Here is a 19,147-nt window from a genome sequence, read left to right on the forward strand (position 1 = left end):
GTGGAGAACACCTTTCTCTCACCTCCCCAAGAAGGCAAATCTTCATCCTTTGAAGGCACACTGGACTTTCTGCCTCAGCTGAGTGATTCTGAGTCAAGAATGGTTCGCACTTCTCCCAGTGGCCATGGTTAACCAAGCACGGGAGGCCAAGGGGCCACAATCTTGAACAGTACCTGGTCTGAGAGAGTGGAGAGGCGGCAAGACTAGGTGGGTTCCCGTAGAGATGCAGTCCCAGGCCTCGCTGAGGGGCTCGTTCCAGACAGGCGGGTAAAGCAATCCGGGCGTGACCCCCTCTCTCTCCCGGAAGCAGGGCCAAAGTTGAGAAGGGCTGCTCTGGGGAGGGTTCCTCCACCTGCACACTGCTGACATTTAAGTGTAGAATGGTCAGCAGCATCCCTGGCCTCTACCCACTAGGTGACAAGATGTCTCCCAACCACTGCAAAATTACCCAGGATCGTGAAGCACGCCAATAGTGCACTCTGTGGAACACACTCGAGGTGGGGCGGCACCAGGGGAAAGGCCGTGGCTGCTGCAGACACAAAGCGCCATCCTGGCATGGATGGTTCTGTGGCTGGGTTCCCCAGATCTTGGCATCTTTCAGCCAGATTCAACTGGGCTTTTTCAGGTTACACGTACCCAACCTACAAGGATGTTTTTACTCCATGGTGACTTGAAATTGCACCTAAAACTATATGAGAATTCATGGAGCAGAAAACAAAGCATGCCCAACTGTGTGAGCAAACCCCCTACAGCAGTGTGGGTCTCCGGAAGTCACTCTGCAGCCCACGGGGAGAGCTGGGACTATGGAGCCCCTGGCACACCGGTTCTGCAAGCTGCCAGGAAACTGGGTTGCTGGCCTTGGCCGTTCTCTGGTGACCAGGGACTGCCCTGCCCCCCACACCCTGCCTTCCTGTGCTGGGAACAGAGTGGAGGAACCTTCCCGTCTTGCTGCTGGTGGCCCAGACACCCAGGCCTACGACAGGCACAGAGTTTTGTTTTTCTTTATTCGTCTACATTCAGCTCAATTCAGATGTACTGCCTGAATGATCCAGACATACAAAAAAAACCCCACTCTTTCCCACTGGTTTTTAAAATAAAATCTTCACTTATAAAACTGAAACACTAAAGCATTAAAATACAGAAAGCTCGTTTAACTCACTTCACAAAAGCATTAACAAATGACGTATCCCTTCCGTTACTATTTAAAGACAAACTGAGTTAACACTAACACCAATTGTAAATAGAGGGATACTTAATTGCAAGAACTCAAAAAAACTCTACTCAGACAAAGTTGTAATGGCAACTAACAAACCACTGAAGACACAGAGTCCCAAACACAGCTAAATATGGGTCACAGGACGGGTCACGGGAGTGACCAGCTGCACCTCACAACACAGCAACGTGGACAGGGTAGGGCGGAAGGGGCCTGGAGAGGCCGGTTGACATGTTAACTGTGATGCATAAAACTGAATCTTACAACGGGGGAGTAAGTGCAGAAGGTACAAATCTTCACCCCTTGGGGGCTTTATCTGTACTGGTAGTTCATGCTGTGATCTGCGTTTCTGCCGTAGCCCCCCTGTGACGACTGGTAGGAGCTGGGAGGGCCGCTGTAATTCTGGCTGGACCCCGGGGAGCTGTAGTTCGACTGTGACGAGTAGCCTCCTAAGGGAGAGAGGGGTGGGTTAGAGGTGAGAGGCACAGGCCCGCCCCGCAGTCAGAGAGCAGGACGTCAGCCAACACCGGAACTGCGTCTGCCGGGGAGAGCGCAGCAGGGCAGCCAGGGAGCTCCACCTTGCTCTGCTAAGTGCCTTTCCAGGGTCATTGGGTCTAGCTGTTCCAAGAGCCCTGAGGTGGGACCATCAGCCCTGCGTTTATGAGGGGTGGGGAGCTGCCCAGCCACGACGCATGGGCAGCGGGAGCTGTAACCGGGGGCTGCCTGAGCACAGGCTGAGCTCACCACCCCAAACCAGAGCGCCACGTCAGGCTGTTTGGCCCTCACTGTTCTCCGTATTTTTTCCCGTTGGTGCCAACATTGAAGAGTAGGGCAATTTCTGAACGTCTGGCTCTGGAAGAACCCGAAGCTGGAGGTGTGCCTAAGCCTGTGTTCTCAGAGGATCCTGGTGTGCCCGTGTCTCTCACTCCTTGTTCTTACCCCACATGGAAGCCAAGCGGCAGCTGCCACCAGGGCCCCCCTACCTGTGCTGCTATCTGCCCAGGCCAGGCCACGCCCCCTCCTCATGGAATCCGTGTGGCCCCTGCTGGCTCTGAGTTTAAGGCCCCCCATGCTGTGCTGCCTGCTGCCCCAAGCCCACCTTGTTTGCCTTGGTATGAGGAGCCGCCCCCAGAACCTCCGCCGTAGCCCCCGTGTGACCCTGGATTGTAGGACGACCCGCCTGAGCCGTAGCTGTTCCCGCCGCTTCGGCCTCCACTACCACTGTAGTCTGGGGGAAGAGAAGATAACACAGTTAAGGGGCTGTGGCCAAGACTGCGGCTAGGGCGATCTAGGTTCCTTGTGCGCGGCCTTGGCAGTGGCAGGCGCTCGGCTGAGGCCTGGGCCTTGCCCGATCCCCGTCTTGACTGCTGAAATTTGGCACACTCAGTCCAACCACGAAGCGCCAGGGGCCACTGGAGCCCTGTAACGTCATCATGTTCTGAAGCCCAGGTCCATCCTGCCTTCCCGCCTGCTCCTCCAACCCAGGCTCCCCAGCAGCCTCCTCCCCTCTCCCACCCAGCCAGGCACCCGAGGCCCACCACCAGGCCCACGCACAGGCAGCACAGCTTCTTTAAGGTCCCCGGCACGCAGCTGCCCGCTATCCTGTCATGCAGGAGTTCACACCCACGCTTCCCCAGGCCTGCTGGGTCTGTGCACGAGGTAGAAGGACCGGTGGACAGGGAAGTAACTCAGGATGTGTTGGGGGCTGTCTCCAGAGCCCGTCCCTGGAGGTGACCTCGCAACAGCTGGCCCAGACTCACAGGCTCTATCCACCCTTGGGCCCCAGCCTCAGCCCACAGCCTCCGGGACCTCGGAGAAGGCAACACGGAGGGAACAGCAAAGACCTGGGCCAGGGGACCCTGCTTTCAGGATTTTCCTAACGCCCGCCCTGCAGCCAGCACCACCCGGCTTCCTTCCGGTCCCTCCACCAGAGATCAGGTTGGGGCAGGGCTGAGCTTCCACCACTCCTTGGGATCTGCTGCTGGCCTGGACCCCTGGCGGCTCTGGAAGCCAACTCACTGAATTTGCTCTCGTAGCTGTAGTCTGATCCGCCCCCGCCTCCGGGGGAGCTGTAGGAGTTTGAGTAGGAGGAGTAGTTGCCTTGTCCATGATTATAGCCTTTCTGCTTGCCCTGCGGGGGGCCGTAGTTGCTGTACTGGCCCTGGTTGTAGGACTGCTGCTGGCCTTGGTGGGACTGGTAGCCCGAGCCATAGGAGGGCTTCTGCTGGCCCCCGTGCGGCTGCTTCTTCCCGGCATGTTTCGGGGGCACTGGTGAGTTGTAGTTGTCACCTTGGTAGTAGGAACCGTAGCCAGAAGAGCCACCACCGCCCCCGCCGCCGCCACCACCACCGGCATTCCCAGAATGCCCTCCGTTGCTGTAGAACTGACCTAAACAGGAAGGCAGCGGGTCAGGTGGAGGATCGGGAGGCGGGGGAGGGGAAGGAGAGGGAAGGTCACAGCTGTGGGCCCTGAAGGCTGACCCACAAGCCCACTGGCCAGGCCGGGAGAGACGGAAAGAGGCAGGAGAGCGAGGAGCAGCGGCTCCGGTCCTTGAAGCAGCCTGGTATGGGCTGGCCCAGCCTTCAGCCCCACTCACCCATCAGCTGACGACAACAATGGCTCTCTGCCCAAGCAGCGGCACGACAGCAGGCCAGCAGCAGCTTTCGCAGCAGATGTCAACATTACAATGAGATGGGCTCCAAGCGCAGGATGACAATCACGACTAGCTGACTGCTACCCAGATGTCCCCAACAGTGAGAGGAAAAGCAAAGCCCCAAAGAAGCAGCTGGCCCCCGCCACCTCCCCCCTGCTGTGCTGGGAAGAGGCTCTGTAGTCCCAGGCCTGGGTGACCCCAGGAGATGCTCTGTAACGATGCCCCTAAAAGCCAGAGTCGTTCCTGGAAGACCAGCTGGTCCACCTGGGTCTGGGAGGACCGAATGGAGACTTAGCCCAATGACCTGGGGCATCTCCCTGGTGTGACTGCCACAGCCTCGTGGGGTAAATGAAACACTACGGCTGGGTTCAGAACACCCAGGTGGGGCCTCAAGCTACTGCCTTGGGTGGCCCCCCCAGAGGGCCCCTCCTTACTCCCAGCACAGCTGCCGGGCGCAGGCAGGACCCAGGGGTAGGACTGACAAGCGTGCAGCCAGACCGCCACATTCTCAGGCCCTGGAGCGGAGAATGTCACGGTGGGTCCCCCCTCTGGTCACTAGGTACAGACCCCAGAAGACAGGTTTGTTAACACAGCCCCACCACTCAGATGGACTGACAGGGCATGGGTCAGCTAAGGAGAGGCGACAGGAAGAGGAAGACAGGTCACGTGGGTGGCTCTCCGACCCAGCCGGGCAATCCCTAGCACTCACACAGGGGCTGCAGAACTCTTGGGCTCCTGGAGCAGGCGGGCCTGGGCGCACCTGTGCTGGCTGGCCGCCGCCCCTGCCATAGACAGCCGGGGCTGGTGCTGGTGTTGGTGTGGCCACTATGCTCAGGGTGGGGGGACGGGGAGAGGACGCTCCCCACACACCCTGTCCTTCCTTCCCGTATTTAGCACCAAGGATCTCCTGCCTTTTGAATGGGGTTGATTCCTTCCACCCGCTGCAGATGTACGCCCCACACCGCTGTGTCTTGGGTGGTTTGAGAACAATAATTTGGATAGAACTGATCTGCGACATCAGTTAATTTTCTCTAGACCCTTCCACCCACCCCACCCAAAGCCAAAAACACCAAGGAGAAGGACGTGTCCCACAGTGCAGGAAAGTAAACGCGCGAAGGCTTCTCAAGGAGGCTGGAGGACGGGAGGTCCCCTGCAGACCCCCTCTCGGAAGCCCACCACCTCAGCTGCCCACGACCAGCACTGAGCGCATCCTCGCCCCTCCGCCAGCGTGGGAATGAATGAAGACGCCAAGGACTGAGGGCTTGTTACTTTAACATGTATTGATTAAAAAAAAATAATAATAATAATAAAGGGGAGGGGAAATTTTCAACGTCATTTCAGGATAACTATTTCCTGGTATAAAAAGACATTATTCTCAAACAATAACTTTCTAGGAAAAAAAAAAATACATCATGCAATCAAAGTTTTAAAAAGTTTCACTGACTGTTTCAAACCCCTGGGAACAAATTATGTAGTAACCGTTTTGACCAATTTTTTGCCTGACTGAATAAACGCAAAATTTTGCAAGTCAACGCAGAGGCAGGCCTTGCTGCAAAAAAATCTGCTGACCAGAGCCAAAACTATACTCATTCCCAAGAACTTGGGACTCCCGCCAAGAGACGGGGGTCTCATCCAAGAGCCAAAACGCCTCTGTGTGCCTCTGCGCACAAGGGAGAAGCCACACAAGCTCAAGCCTGCACCCTAAGGTAAGAGGGCAGAAGCTTTCCAGGCCTTCTGGAATCTGCCGTGGATGTGCGCCCAGCAGCACAGGCCCTGCTGAGGCTTGGCTCTTCACTGGAGAATTGTGCTATGTATTAAGCTCTTCCAGCTTGATTATTTTTAAAGCCCCATTAAAAAAAAAAAGAAAAAGAAAAAAGGAAAAAAACCTCTAGAATCCCATGCATTTGCAGGTGTGATTACGACTTGCAAAATTCCACGTTCTCTCTTCCTTAAAGCCTGTCTGTTTCTTGCACTAATAGTGGAAGCACAGTTTTGATACCTTTGAGAGTTCACCTCTAGCTAAAGCAGCCACAGAACATTGCATCCCGGAACAAGAACCCACCAGAGCATTTACAAAAGGTGGAAGAGGTTAACTTCGCACAATATACAATTCCCCAACGTTCCCAACATTTCACATGTTTATGAAAAAACAAAAGAAAAAAGGCCGGTTGCTCTGGATTCGGATGTGGTGAAATCGTTACTGTCAAAGGCATCAACCAGATTTGGGAATTTGTTAAAAGGTTAAAAATTCATACAAAACCTGCTGTAAATTAAGACAAAGGTAGATTAAAATGCATTATTATCTGTCTCTTAAATAAAGTAATGCTTTCCATAAAAAGCAAAGGTGGGCTTTTGCCTTGATGCTGACCAACGCTGGCTCTAGAATTCTGTGCAATTCTGCACAAAAAACGCATTCTCTGAAAATTGTTTTCCACTTATTGTGAACTTCAATATGACCAAGTTCAAAGGCAAATCACGATAAAAACTGCCATTGTCTTAAATTCTGCAGGCTAAGAGTTTCAGACAAGCTGCGGTGACAAGCCACGGTTGAGAAACCCAGTGAAGCACAGGGCACAGCACGGACACTTTGGGTTTTGGAGTTCGAGAAAATTGGAGTAAAAAGTTGATTTTGTGTGCAATACTTTTAGATGCTCTAGGAAGACCCAAAATCATGATAGCCGTAGCAGTCTGTGAAAAAGTCACCTACAAAAGGGGGAGACAGAGCAGAGAAAAAAAATTAGAATTCTTTTGAAAAATGGCACAGAGCGCCACATTTGAAATTCATGTTTTAGATTTCTCTGCTCCTGTAACCCCCCAATGAAGGCTCCTTCTCAAGACAAGAGCTGTGCACTGTCAGGAAAAGTATATTCACAGGATTGGTGCTTCGCATGGCTTAAAGCAGAGAAATTTAAAATTCTGACTTTTAATGAACTTCCAAGTCACACAAGTGTGTGCATTAACATTTAAAGAGTAAATTACACTTTTGCAGGATGGGGGGTGCTGGAGGACCGCCTGACCTAACCACCGAGAATGGGTGCCAGCTGCCCTTAAGCCTCAGCGAGGCTCCTGCTGCTGGGCCACCCTGCTCTAACTCAGGCCACGGGAGCTAAGCTGCAGCTTCTCCCCAAGCTCAGACAAAGAGAAACACACACTTACTGTAGCCAGCGGTCGCCGAGTTGCCTCCATACCCGTAGCTGCCATACCCGGCGCCTGAAAGGGAACAGACAGGGTCACCAGGGCAGGAGGTGGGTCTGCCAGCCCCCCTGCCTCTTCTGGCATCTCAGTTGGCCCCAGGGGTCCCACCCACTCCAGGGAGCAGGCCGGGCCCACTGGGACAGCACAGGACAATGGTCCTCACCAGCATTCATGTAGCCTCCATGGTTGGCGCCACCAAAGCCTCTTCCTCTCCCTCGACCTCGGATGTTCCCTCCTCTTCCCCGTCCTCGGAGATTGGGGGGCGGGGGCACTTCATTGTGCATGGGGCCCCCCATGCCGAACCCAGGGTTATGTGGCTGGACGGGAGAGAAGACAGACGGGTTACATTCGCCTCCCACTCGAATCACCAGAGAATACACGCCGAGGTCAGAGAGCTCCGGGGTAACCGCTCACCTTAGCAGCAAATTTCGGTCCACCTCTCACAGGCACGGGGGCTCTCTTCTTCTTGTTGGCCTCGAGGGCTAGAGGGGCATCGGGGAACAGTTTTTCTAGCGCAGCAAGGGCGGCATATGCTTTGGCCACCTTTTTGTTTGAGCCAGCGCCTTGAAACTTCTGTCCGTCCACTTCAACCTGGGAAGAACACATGCGTGTCTGGGGTGATCCAACACCCCCCTTGGGACGGGGGGGACTCTCCAAAGACTCCAGGCCCCCACAGGAACCGCCCCCAGGACCACTAACCTCCATGACGAAGCGCTTGTCATGGCTACCCCCTGTCTCTGAGATGAGCTCATACTTGAGGCCACGCCTCTTCTCGTTAAGTTCCATAACAGGGTTCTTGCCATGCTTGGTCAGGATCGGCCCCTGCTGTTTTACGTTCTCAGGGAAAACAGAAAAGAAAACCAACAAACTCAGCTAAGGGCTTTCCAGCACGTGGAGGAGGGCAGCCGCCCCTACGTCATGGCTGAGGAGGCCCTCCGCTCCATTTACTCTGTTGTCGCCCTCGCCACTCCTGTCTCCAGAAATCATCTGTGGCCTTCCCAGCAATGGGACCACCTCCACCCACACCCCATCTACCGGGGAAACGGCACATCCTCGACTGCAGGCCACCCCAGTGCAGCCCCAGATGTTGGGTCAACACCAGCAAGGGCCTCTCAGCCATGGCTCAACAGCTCACACCCAACTCCCTCCACAGGCCCCTGGACTGGAAGGTACACTCTTGGGGTAAGAGAACGAGGACCAGGAACTGTCCTGGCTCACGGGACCCAGGGCCGCCTGCTGCTTCCTGCCGGGCACTCCAGCACCCACCCCGTGCTCACCTCGGCAGTGGGATCTGACGGGAAGGCAGCGCTGGGGGTCGAGACAGCTTCCACCACAGGTGGAGGGGCCACCACGGCTGGCTTCGCCTCTGTCTCCTCAGCTGAGTCTTCCCCCTTGCTGGAGTCTCTGCCTTCGGCACCCGTGGGCAAGCCCATGTCCTGTAACACCTGCAGGAGGGAGACCCAGGCCCCCAGTGAGGGAAGGCTCAACCATGCAGAACCCCTCCCACACCCGGGATCCTGAATCAGAAGCGCCTAGGGTGGCGTCCAGCCAACTGGAGGAGCTTTCCTGTAGCTCCCAAGACCACCTCAATGCCCGGCCACACTTGGGGGCCCTCTGCCCATCAGTCACAGTGATGACGGCGTTCTTGCCACGTGTGACTTGGCTACCATTCGGAAATCTAACCATTTCAGTATGCGCATGCCCTCCTTTAGCCTCGTGCTTAAATGGGACGATGGCTCTGAAGGGGCGCAAGATGAGGGAAGTGGTTTGCTGTCGTACGACGCTGCTGGCCGCGCTCACCTTAACGGCCACGTGCAACTTGGCAGTCTTTTTGGAGGGCCCAGAGGCCTCGAATGAGTTGCCGTCTACCTCCACAGACATGGTGAAGATGGGGGCGTGAACTGGACCGGTCTGGGAAACCAGTTTGTACTGCAGCCCCGGCTTGAGCTGGTTCAGTCTCATCAGGGCGTTCATCGCTTGGGGAGGCTCTGCTTTCTCCTCTAAAGAGAACACACCAACGTTGCTCTGGAAAGTCAGTCAATTCTGAACCGGGCAGGGGAACCTCTCCTGACTGTGCCCTGATGCACGACGTGGAGGACTGGGCAGGGGACTGGGCGGCCACACGTGCCGAGGCCTTGCCTGCCCCACTCCCAGGCGCACACCACACCTGCGGTCACCAGCTGAGGCACCCCACTTGTGTTCCATACCCATGTTGTATTTATTTAATCATTCTTAAAAGGACTTAAGTATCATGTCTGAGAAAGAGAAGGTAAAAGGAGGTATCCCACTCACTTTGGGGTGAACCTTAATTGAAGCCACGTGGAGGGTAAAACAAGGACTATGAATGAATGCTGGTACCTTTCTTCTGAATCTTCTTCTTCTTTTTGCTGGGAGACTTTTCCTCCCCATCTTCCTCCATTGGGCGTTTCATGGGCGTAATGGCGTAGGTGGTACTGGGGGGTATTTGAACTGAAACGAGACAAGGATGGAAGCAGCTGAGACTCCAGTCTGGGCTCTGCTGGGAGCGTGCGATGATACCGCCCGCCTGGGCATGGGCACTGCGCCATGCTTACCTGTGTAGTCCACTGGGTTTTCATTCTTTGGTTTTTTGGGCATCTTCGAAGGCAGGGGGTCCATACCCAGGACCTTATGGAGCTGGCCAAACGCAGCAAGTCGCAGAGCGTGCTGGAGAAGGGGAAGAGGAACCTGACTCAGCCGCCCTGCGTTCCCAGCCAACGTGTGTGCTCTCACTAATGCCTTCTGGAAGGGGTGGGAGCTGAGGGGTTGCTAACGGTCTCCCCTATAACAGCGAGGGGTCCCCCAACAGCCAGGGCCCAGCCTTGCTGTGGGGGAAGGCCAGCCTGTGACCACCCCCCTCGAGAGGATTACAGGAGACCCCAACCTGGGGACTGGTTGCCACACGGAGCCACGTGGTGGGCCTGCGAGGGAAGGACCCCTGGAGCAGTCCGCACAGCAAATACATCTCCCCGCTGAACTCGGTGTCTGAAAACAGCACTCGAGCAGGCCGAGGGGGCAGGCGACAACCACGTGTGGCGCCAGGGGAAAGAAGCAACCCAGATTGGGGCACCCTGTATCAGGCACGATCCCTTGACCTTCAGAATCCCCAGCCTGAGCCTATGAGTCCAGTGGCTACCCTGAGAATACCCAGTAATGGAACTGGAAGCCAGTGATTACAGACTGGGTAAGGGCTCACGTTGGCAATGGCGATGACTATACCTGCGCACTCTGTGTGATATCTTCCCGTTGCTGTCTGTCTAGATGCCCAATAGCATCAGTGGCTTCTTTTTCACAAGGGTCATAAATGCCAGAACCATCTGAAGGCAGGAAACAAGGAAGATATGCAGAGGATTATCTTTTAGCATCTCCGAAGAGTTGTGCTGGCTGAGGGAACCAAGTGCGTTACCCCCCGCGCCCCATCCACACCCAGCTCTGGAAAACACACCGAGCTCGGTGACCCACTCGGCATCCAGCCTGTGAGAGAAATAATCCACATGTATCTCAGAGCGTGGAGCTCGCGTGGGAGTGGGTCACCAGTGCCCCGGATCCGCCCTGAGTCACAGCTGCGGAGCCGGCACAGGGCTGGATATGATGGTGCAAGAGGGTAGTCACATGCTTCATCCCTAGGGGGACACGGGGCTGCTGCTGCCCTAACCCGGTCAGGGGACCCGCCAGGAAGTGGCCTCAGGGCCTCAATCCCTGTCCTTTCCCTGCAACTTGCAAAGCACAAGGCCCCAACCTGGCATCACGATGCCTGAAGCCAGGCACTCCAGCACTCTCCGCAGGGCCTCGCCGGCACCCATTGGTCTGTTGGCTGTGCCGATGGACTTCTCACAGAGAAGCTCGAGGGGCTGAAAGGCAAGAGGGACAGTTAGCCACAGTGTCCAGGAGGGAGTTGGCTGATGCTGAGGAGCTGTTGCCGTGTGTGTGCGTGTGCGTGCGTGCGTGCGTGTGTGTGTGCGCGCACGCGTCGAAGACAGGACACCTAGAGTGGGTCTTAACCAACTTTTCCTTAAAGGACCAGATGTAAAAGGTGCAGCCTGTGTGGGCCAAGAGGCAAAGTTGAAGCTGTTACATAGGTACTTATACTTAAAATGTAGCCATTTAAAAACATAAAAAGCATTCTTAACTATAGATAAACAGGCAACTAGCCAAAATTGGCCTGTGGGCCTCAGTTTGCTGACCCCTGTCCAAGAACAGCTACAAAACCTTCTTCACGGAGTGCAATCTGTCATAGTAAGTGTGCCACCTGGCCGGCCCCTGACTAGGTTGAGCTGTGCACCCCCCATGGGAGTCTGGTCTCGCTCTCATCCCCACCCAGGGTGTGGCACACAGTAGTTGCTCAATGAGCAGCTATGACTGGAGTATCGGCCACACCCTGACGGGCCACTCCAGCCTGTTTACCATTAACATATTCTTGGGACCTGGGAGGTCTCTGCACACATGACCCAGGGTGGCTATAACTACAAAGGTGCCTTACCCATCCTCTGAGGGGACCCCAGGTGGGAACGCGGGTGCACAGGTCCCTCAGGACCCGGATGACAATGACACACGACTTCAGCCCGTTGGCTCTGGCCTAGAGGAAAAAGCACAGGCTCTTCACACCAAGGCACCTCCCTGAACACAAGGCAAACATGAAAAACACAAGTCTCAGGGTGCTACTTTGTCAAGGGTAAACGGTGAACGTTCACGACCATCAAGTGTGTGGTCAGCAGCGATTTCACCAAGTGGACGAGAATGATGTTACCCTTGGCACAAAGCAGCAGCTACCCACCTACTCAGTCACAAGCCTCCTTGGGGGTGTCAAATTTGTCTATGCGTGCTCCTTTAGCAACTGCACGCCTGCAGGTGCTAAGTTCAGCACGGTGCTCTTCAATGTTACCGAAACTTTATGGTGAAAATTAGCCAACTTAAAACTTAGGAATTCTCTACCAAAAGACAAATAGAAGAACAAAATGCAAACCTGGAACCACTTGGCGTGTCGGAGGGACGCCAAGGCAGCAAGGCATTTCTGCCTGTCCAGAACGTCCGGGGGATCGTTGACTGATAGCGTTTCTATTCATGGATGGAATAAGAAGACAAGGTACAGTTTGACCAAGGGGTTTCTGTCAGGTGGAAAGGGGATGTGGCAGCTTCCTAAAAGGGCAGCTGAGGCTCCCAGAATCTCAAGTCATCTCCACCCTTGACCAGGGAAGGAGACGCTCAAGTGCATTTAACTCTGCCCCAAGAGGAGATCGTAAAAATCAGAGGCCCCCTCCAAAAAAAACAAAAAAACAAGAAACAAAAAACAACAATAAGAAAAACAAAAACAAAAGTGGGAAGTTACTCTAAAAGGAATAATCCCATGGGGGAGGGGGACAGATAGGTGGATCCTATCTTCTAGTAGAGACTATTACCTTGTTTCCTCCCCAGGATCTCCCAATAAATTAGCTATGCTAAAAAAATTCATTAGCAAAAAACGAAAAACAAAATCAAAAACCAAAAAAAAAAAAAAATAGGCGGGGGGGGGGAGAGTAGAAATGCACTCCCTCTCTGCTTCCCACAGGCCTTCCCCTGAGGCGTCTACGGCAAAGGGGACCACCTCCGCCCACCAGGCGGGACTGCCCTAGTCCCAGCCCTTGACAGAGAGAGTCCTGTTGGTCAAAGGTCCAGCGTCCCTAAATTGATAAACTAGAAGGGCTCTGGTAGTGAATCAGGTATCGGAACCGAAGGTAATCAAAGAACAGCAACAAGGGCACGGCGTGAGCCTGTGCTGCAGCAAAACCGGAGCGTTTGTCGTTTCCGCCATCTGTGCATCAGGGGTTTGGATAAGGCCTGTCACCTTTACTTTGAGGTGTGGGAGTTGTGACTGAAAAACATCCACCCAGAGATGTATGAGGGGCCCTGGGTGGACTTTGAATCATGAAAGCATTATCACTGTCTGAGGTTCAAAGACTTGATTTGAAAATCGCTCAATTGTTTAAAACTTTATCCAAAACTCTGCATCAGCTCTTTGCATTTCAATCACTGCAACTGATAAAAGCAGCCAATGGAAGAGGACAAATGAAGAAGCCCTCGGTTCTGCTGCAACACAAGCTGTTTGCACAAGTCCAACGTGATGCTCATGCAGAAACCATCTGGTTGTCTTCCATAATTTAAAAAGCCTATAATCACCAGGGACACGCTTTTCCAAGGCCAGAGACTGGCTCAACAGAAAAAAATCACATTTAACACCGATGAGAACATCCAAGGATTAAGACAAACAAAAATGGTGCAATCCTCTAGGAAAAGTGCTACTCACTTTTAGTGCAACCGTTTTGTCAAACTCCCAGGACTGAAACCGAGTGGGAGATGTGATCTCAGAGCAAAAGGTGGTCAAAGCTACACCGCTATCCTTTTATCAAAGCAGTCTAAAACTGAATAGCACGTTTGAATCGTGAGGGAACACCAAGTTGCCAGTGTCCTGCTGGCCTTTCTCAGCCTCCCTACCTCCAGCTAATACTTTCTCCATTTCTTCTCTGACAACAGGGGATGTCAGGTGGATGGTCAGGGACAATGGAGGCTCTTTTGTGTTTTTTATCACAATCGCGGCATCGTCGACAGATTGGAGTATTTCGTACTTGTCATCTGTAACAGCCTACAAAAGAAAATGCAACTTTCAAACGCACTTTCCCCCCCAGGGCTATCGACAGTTCTGTTTAGCTCCTGGTTACCACAGCAGACAGGCCAGTTTCTTGGGCTGTGACTGACAGCAGTGCCTTCAGCTAGGGCTCAGGACCTCCTTCCTGCTGGACAGGTCTCTGGCCATCTTCCAGGCACTCCAAGGAGAAGGTGACTACTTAGAGGAGTGATGTTCACGGTAAGCTTTATAATGCCAACGGTAAGAGAGTTTAGGGTCTGGGAGGAGATGAGGGTGTGAATCCTCATTTTGTTGCTTGGCAGTTGTGTAACTTTGGACAAATCACTTCATCTCATCAAGATTGTCGTTTCTAATTTGTAAAATGGACTTAGTGACATGACCGACAGCACAAGGCTGCAGAGGACTTGAACCGGACACTGCATGGAAAGCACAGCACCCAGCACAGAGTGGGCATCCAGCCACCACTATTTCCACACCAGGCTGAGCAGCTATCACAGAACGTGGGATGATGAAAACTGTGTGCAGTAAAATAGTTTCATCATATGATGCCTATAAAAGCACGTACTTGCTGCAAATGCACGTGTCTGTAAGAGGACGTTCACAATTGTGACTTCTGCTTTCTTCTTTATACCAGTTTATAGGCCTTGATCAAGAAAACGCGAGCGTTTTTGATTTTTGTCAAGAAAAACAAAGTAAATACCACGTTACAGGGAGGACAAAGGCACTATGGAAAACCTAAGTTGACTCTTCTCCACCTCAGCACTATGGACGCTCTGGGCCAGATCACTCTTGGTTGTAGGGCTGTCCTGTGCACTGGAGGACCTCGAGCAACATCTCCAGCCTCTACCTAGGAGATGCCAGTAGCACCCCACTCCTCCTGCTGTGACAACTAAAACTACCTCTAGACTTGCCACATGTCCCCTGGGGTGCAAAATCTGCCCCAGTCAAAAAACACTAAGCTAAACTGATAAAAATATACTTTCTTTGTATCTATCTTTAAAGACTCTTTACAAAAATTGTCTTTCCTTTAGAAACATTTACGTCAACTTAATTTTCTTCACTTAATATACTTTTTATAGACAAAGATTAAAATTAACTGATCATTTCAATTCTAACCTCTGTCCTGAATCCCCAGTTGTCACTCACACGTGACAGTACGTACCTTCACACGTGACAGAACATACCTTCACACGTGAAAATGAACAGTGTGTCTAAGAAATGAAGTCTTTACTTTCTTCTTTTGCTTATCCTGTCACTAAATCCAGGGTAAATGTGTCCCGAAGAGGCACCGAGTGGCAGTGACACTCAGAGGTTCTGAAGCCCCAGACCTCACCAGCTGGGTATGTGGGGTCAGTTACTGAGCTCCCCACACCTCAGCCATGTCTTCGAAAATACTTAGATAATAAAGCCCTATCTCAGTCATTACGATGAAATGATAGAGCTCTTCTGGCCTAGAGTCTGGTGTAGTCAATGCTCAAGAAATGCCAGAGGCTACTATTTATGTAATACTTTTGTAATGAGACAAATCGGTTAAAAAAGTTTTTTTATGTCCAGCTTTGCGTCAGGGAGGAAGAGTTAACAACTGTGCTACCTATTCATCCACTCACCCGCCCATCCATCACTGGAGTCTGGATGTGAAGGTCATGCCCAGTGCGGCCCAAAAACAGTGCAGCCTTGTGCATGGCAGGCACTGGGCCCTTCTTGGCTGCCAGAGCATCTGGGTGGCTCTGCAGCGTCCTGCCTGTTACCTACAGAAGGTGTGAGCACGGCAGGTGCAAGGCTGGGTTTGGAGCGTGCCTCTTGGCGCACAGCGCGGTTGGGCACCTCTTCCCCTGACCACCCTCCAACCCCAGTGGTGGCGGTCACACTCACAGCGAGCTGGATGGCCAGGTTGTCAGCCACCTTGTCCAGGAGGGCGGTCGTGGGCTTCTCCTTACACAGCAGCACCAGCTCCAGGTCCAGGTCCCCCTTGAGCAGCAGGCCCTTTGCCACGAGGCCAACACGCATCACGCCCCTCAGGGTTCTGGTCACATGCTCTGACTTCTGCTCCCTGAGGAACAGCCCAACACATGCTCAGTGAGAGATTCCATCTGGCCAGAACCCAGGGGTCCTGGAAAGGCTGGAGTTTCTTAGAAAAGGAGGTGCTCAACCCTACCCTGGCCAGTCTCCCTAGAAAGGAGAAAGGAAAAAACAAAACAAACACACAAAAAACAACCACCCTACAAAACCAACTTACCCGGCCCCTTCTTTGGTCTCGTCCTCTGGGGGCACATCCATATTCTCGGACTCGGCGTGATCGCCGCTGCCTTTCTCCTGCTCATCGATCCAGTCGGACACAGCTTTGAGAGCCCGCTCCGTGTGGGACACCATGTTCTGGACTGCCTCCAGCTCCTCTTGTGTTGGATAAACGGAAGAATGCTTTGCCATCACATGGCGATCATCATTCACAAAAATTCTCACTGGACGCTGGAAATGTGAAAAATTAGTTAAAAACAATGCAACTTGACGCTTATCTTTTAAGCTGTACAACTGAGAATTATGCATATGAAAATAAAACTATATGAACATATCTGAAAGCCTGAGAAGAACAACCAAACATAACAGCTGTGCTTTCTCTAGGTGGTGGGAGGAAGGGGGCATTTACTTTACACGTTTCTATGTTACTAGAATTATTACACTTATGTACTTGAAAAAAGTCCAATGAAAAATGATTACAGATTCAAATGCTTTGGGGAGGCAAGATAGTGAAGGGGATTAAGAGGAACAAACTATTAAGTATAAAATAAGCAAGTTACAAAGACACAATGAACAGGATGGGGAAGGTAGCCAATATTTTATAAAAACTTTATATGGAATATAATCTACAATAAGTATCAAATTACTGTTGTACACCTGAAACCAATATGATATTGTAAGTCAACCACTTCAATTTAGAAAAAGAATCAAATGCTTTGGGGAAACACTACAAACATTTTTGTACATGAATGAAAAAACAGTATCTATGATTAAGAAAAAAACTTTCTTACCATTTTTACTTCTTTTTCTGTAGTGTCTGGAAATCAAATTTTTGCTTATCTTTTCAAATTGTGACAGATTTCCTTGATGTTATCAATACTTCAACTATCTATAAGATCAGAAAATCTTTTTAGTTTCACATATTTCATCGATGGATGAATCTTAGCAGTCAGATATTCAGCAGGATGCAAGCGGCGCTGCCTCAGGAAGGAGGTCCATCCACACAGCAGGACACATCTTTATTTCCAAGTAACCACTAAGCCACGGTACAAACAACTAATTATAAAATTCCATAAAAATGAAAACAGCTGGTTTCTAGAAGGCGCGTCTCACTTCAGGCCCACACTCAGGTGACTTTTACTTTTTAAAAAATCCCTTTTCATCATTATCTTTATATAAGTATGCCAACTTTTACAAATAAAAAATAAACCTTTTAACAAGCCTCCAGAAAATGGTACAGGTGAAAATGTTCAGCAAAATCTTGGTATTTGGAGAAGAAAAAGAGAGGGAAAGAGCTCTGGTCCTTGAGGGTAATGAAGAGATGGAAGGAAAGCAGGAAACAGAGGGGCTCAAAAGGCTTCTGTAAACTGGAGAGGCAAGAACCTTCTGAAATGTCAGGTGGATGTGGCCACCGCAGCACATGGACACACCTGTGGGTTCAATTATGGAGTGGTTGAGACAACTGAAATACACAACAGAAGTCTTCAAGACAAACGTAGCTATAATTACAATTTTGGACTCTAAATAACATGCTGACTACAACCTACTCAATTCCCACTCTATGCAAACAGTCTGGTCCACACTGAAATCTTCCAAATGAGTAAACAACCAAAAAAACCCCATCAGCGTAATAGGCAACAGATGAATCCACCCATTCCCTCCAGCCACATAACAGCTAGCCCCTTCGATCCATACCAGTTACCAGCCAGGGCAGCAGGTTCATCTCGGAAACGCACCCCCTTCAAGGATAAACTCCGACATGACTAGCCAGAACAAGAATTTCCCACAATGCTTCAGGACTACCTAGCAATCTCATCGAAAACTTAAGGGTTCCAAAGTGGAACTTGAAAATCTAAGGGTGGAATGACAAGTGATGCCCCTGCAGAGCCAGGCAAAAGGACAGGTGGCGTCAAATGCTTCTTGACATGGGAGGGAGGGAAGGGAAGAGTGGAGGACCAGTCCCTGGGCTCAGCTCCTGGCTGTGCCTGGGCCCTTGGTAGTCACCAAGTGGGAGCTTTTGCAAAGATGTGGGCCTGAAACTTTGCCAGCTGGGCCACTACCTGTGTGGCCTTGAAGTTTCATTGGAGTTTCCTTCTAACCTGCAACATGAATCTACTCCTCTACCTCTTCAAGGGGACTGTGAAAATTAAATGAGTTGACCTATGGAAAGCATGGAGCATAAATCCCACAGACCCGCAAAAACAGCACCAACTTCTGCTACACACAAGATGTACATCACTGGCTGTTGTAGGGGCAGAGCACATGCAAAAGCACGTCCTGTATTAAGGAATAATTGTTCATTCAGTTAGGAACGAATGATATTACGGTTGTGTTTGAAAAGAACGTCTTTCGGGCTTCCCTGGTGGCGCAGTAGTTAAGAATCCATCTGCCACTGCAGGGGACACAGGTTCGATCCCTGGTCCGGGAAGATCCCACATGCCGCGGAGCAACTAAGCCCGTGTGCCACAACTACTGAGCCTGCACTCTAGAGCCCGCGAGCCACAACTACCGAAGCCTGCGCGCCTAGAGCCCGTGCTCTGCAACAAGAGAAGCCCGCGCACCGCAACGAAGAGTAGCCTCTGCTCGCCGCAACTAAAGCCCGCGCGCAGCAACGAAGACCCAACGCAGCCAAAATAAATAAATAAAATACCTTATATATATATAAAAAAAAAGACAAGAATGTCTTTATCTGTTAGGTACATATTTAAGATAAATTTATGGCTTCAACTACATGCCTGGTATTTGCTCTAAAATACTCCAGTGAGGTGGGGAGTAGAGAAGGGAAAACGATAAACCAACACTGGAAAATGCTGATACCTGCTGAAGATAAGGATGGGTATACTGGGATCATTTGTGCATGTTTGAAAATTTCCATAATAGTTTTTGTTTTTTTTTAAAGTGAGTAGTAAACAAGAATTCTTACAAAAGTGCCATCATGGCAGGTAATCTAAAATTTAAAGCAAAGCTCAGAAAACCAATTCTAAACTGACAAGAGGCAGACCATCAGAAATCACAGCTGATTGGTGAGGAGCCCATGTTAAACAGCCACCAGTCCTGGCCACATCTATACTGAAACTTCATCAATTTGATAATGAAGGATGATGTTTAAAACTGTATTTACTTATTCAAAAGTATTCAGCATGCACCTCCCCTGTGCCAGGCCCTGAGCTAGATGCTGGGACAGTGATGAACACAGCACGCAAGTCCCCCATTC

General features: G+C 51.5%; 1 protein-coding gene across 4 annotated transcripts in view; it reads right to left on the bottom strand.

The window, feature by feature from the left end:
• Nucleotides 1-985: 985 nt before the first annotated feature.
• ILF3 (interleukin enhancer binding factor 3) overlaps nucleotides 986-19,147 on the bottom strand; it is a 28,044-nt gene continuing 9,882 nt past the window's right edge. The window contains exons 2-20 of one of the 4 annotated variants that reach the window (XM_061190490.1): nucleotides 16,725-16,822; nucleotides 15,935-16,164; nucleotides 15,571-15,748; nucleotides 13,548-13,695; nucleotides 12,043-12,134; nucleotides 11,560-11,655; nucleotides 10,819-10,930; nucleotides 10,299-10,396; nucleotides 9,635-9,746; nucleotides 9,420-9,530; nucleotides 8,862-9,061; nucleotides 8,339-8,506; nucleotides 7,761-7,886; nucleotides 7,476-7,652; nucleotides 7,225-7,378; nucleotides 7,023-7,076; nucleotides 3,233-3,601; nucleotides 2,313-2,441; nucleotides 986-1,662 (exon numbers count right to left, since the gene is read on the bottom strand). In XM_061190490.1, the coding sequence (XP_061046473.1) occupies nucleotides 1,526-1,662; nucleotides 2,313-2,441; nucleotides 3,233-3,601; nucleotides 7,023-7,076; nucleotides 7,225-7,378; nucleotides 7,476-7,652; nucleotides 7,761-7,886; nucleotides 8,339-8,506; nucleotides 8,862-9,061; nucleotides 9,420-9,530; nucleotides 9,635-9,746; nucleotides 10,299-10,396; nucleotides 10,819-10,930; nucleotides 11,560-11,655; nucleotides 12,043-12,134; nucleotides 13,548-13,695; nucleotides 15,571-15,748; nucleotides 15,935-16,164; nucleotides 16,725-16,727 (2,694 nt within the window). In that variant the 5' untranslated portion in view covers nucleotides 16,728-16,822 and the 3' untranslated portion in view covers nucleotides 986-1,525. Of the gene's footprint in view, nucleotides 1,663-2,312; nucleotides 2,442-3,232; nucleotides 3,602-5,160; nucleotides 6,570-7,022; nucleotides 7,077-7,224; nucleotides 7,379-7,475; nucleotides 7,653-7,760; nucleotides 7,899-8,338; nucleotides 8,507-8,861; nucleotides 9,062-9,419; nucleotides 9,531-9,634; nucleotides 9,747-10,298; nucleotides 10,397-10,818; nucleotides 10,931-11,559; nucleotides 11,656-12,042; nucleotides 12,135-13,547; nucleotides 13,696-15,570; nucleotides 15,749-15,934; nucleotides 16,165-16,724; nucleotides 16,823-19,147 lie in introns of those variants that run through there. The other 3 variants (XM_061190489.1, XM_061190492.1, XM_061190491.1) reach the window with 3 other exon arrangements.

Source organism: Eubalaena glacialis, chromosome 4 (assembly GCF_028564815.1).
Source record: "Eubalaena glacialis isolate mEubGla1 chromosome 4, mEubGla1.1.hap2.+ XY, whole genome shotgun sequence".
Classification (NCBI taxonomy): domain Eukaryota; kingdom Metazoa; phylum Chordata; class Mammalia; order Artiodactyla; family Balaenidae; genus Eubalaena; species Eubalaena glacialis.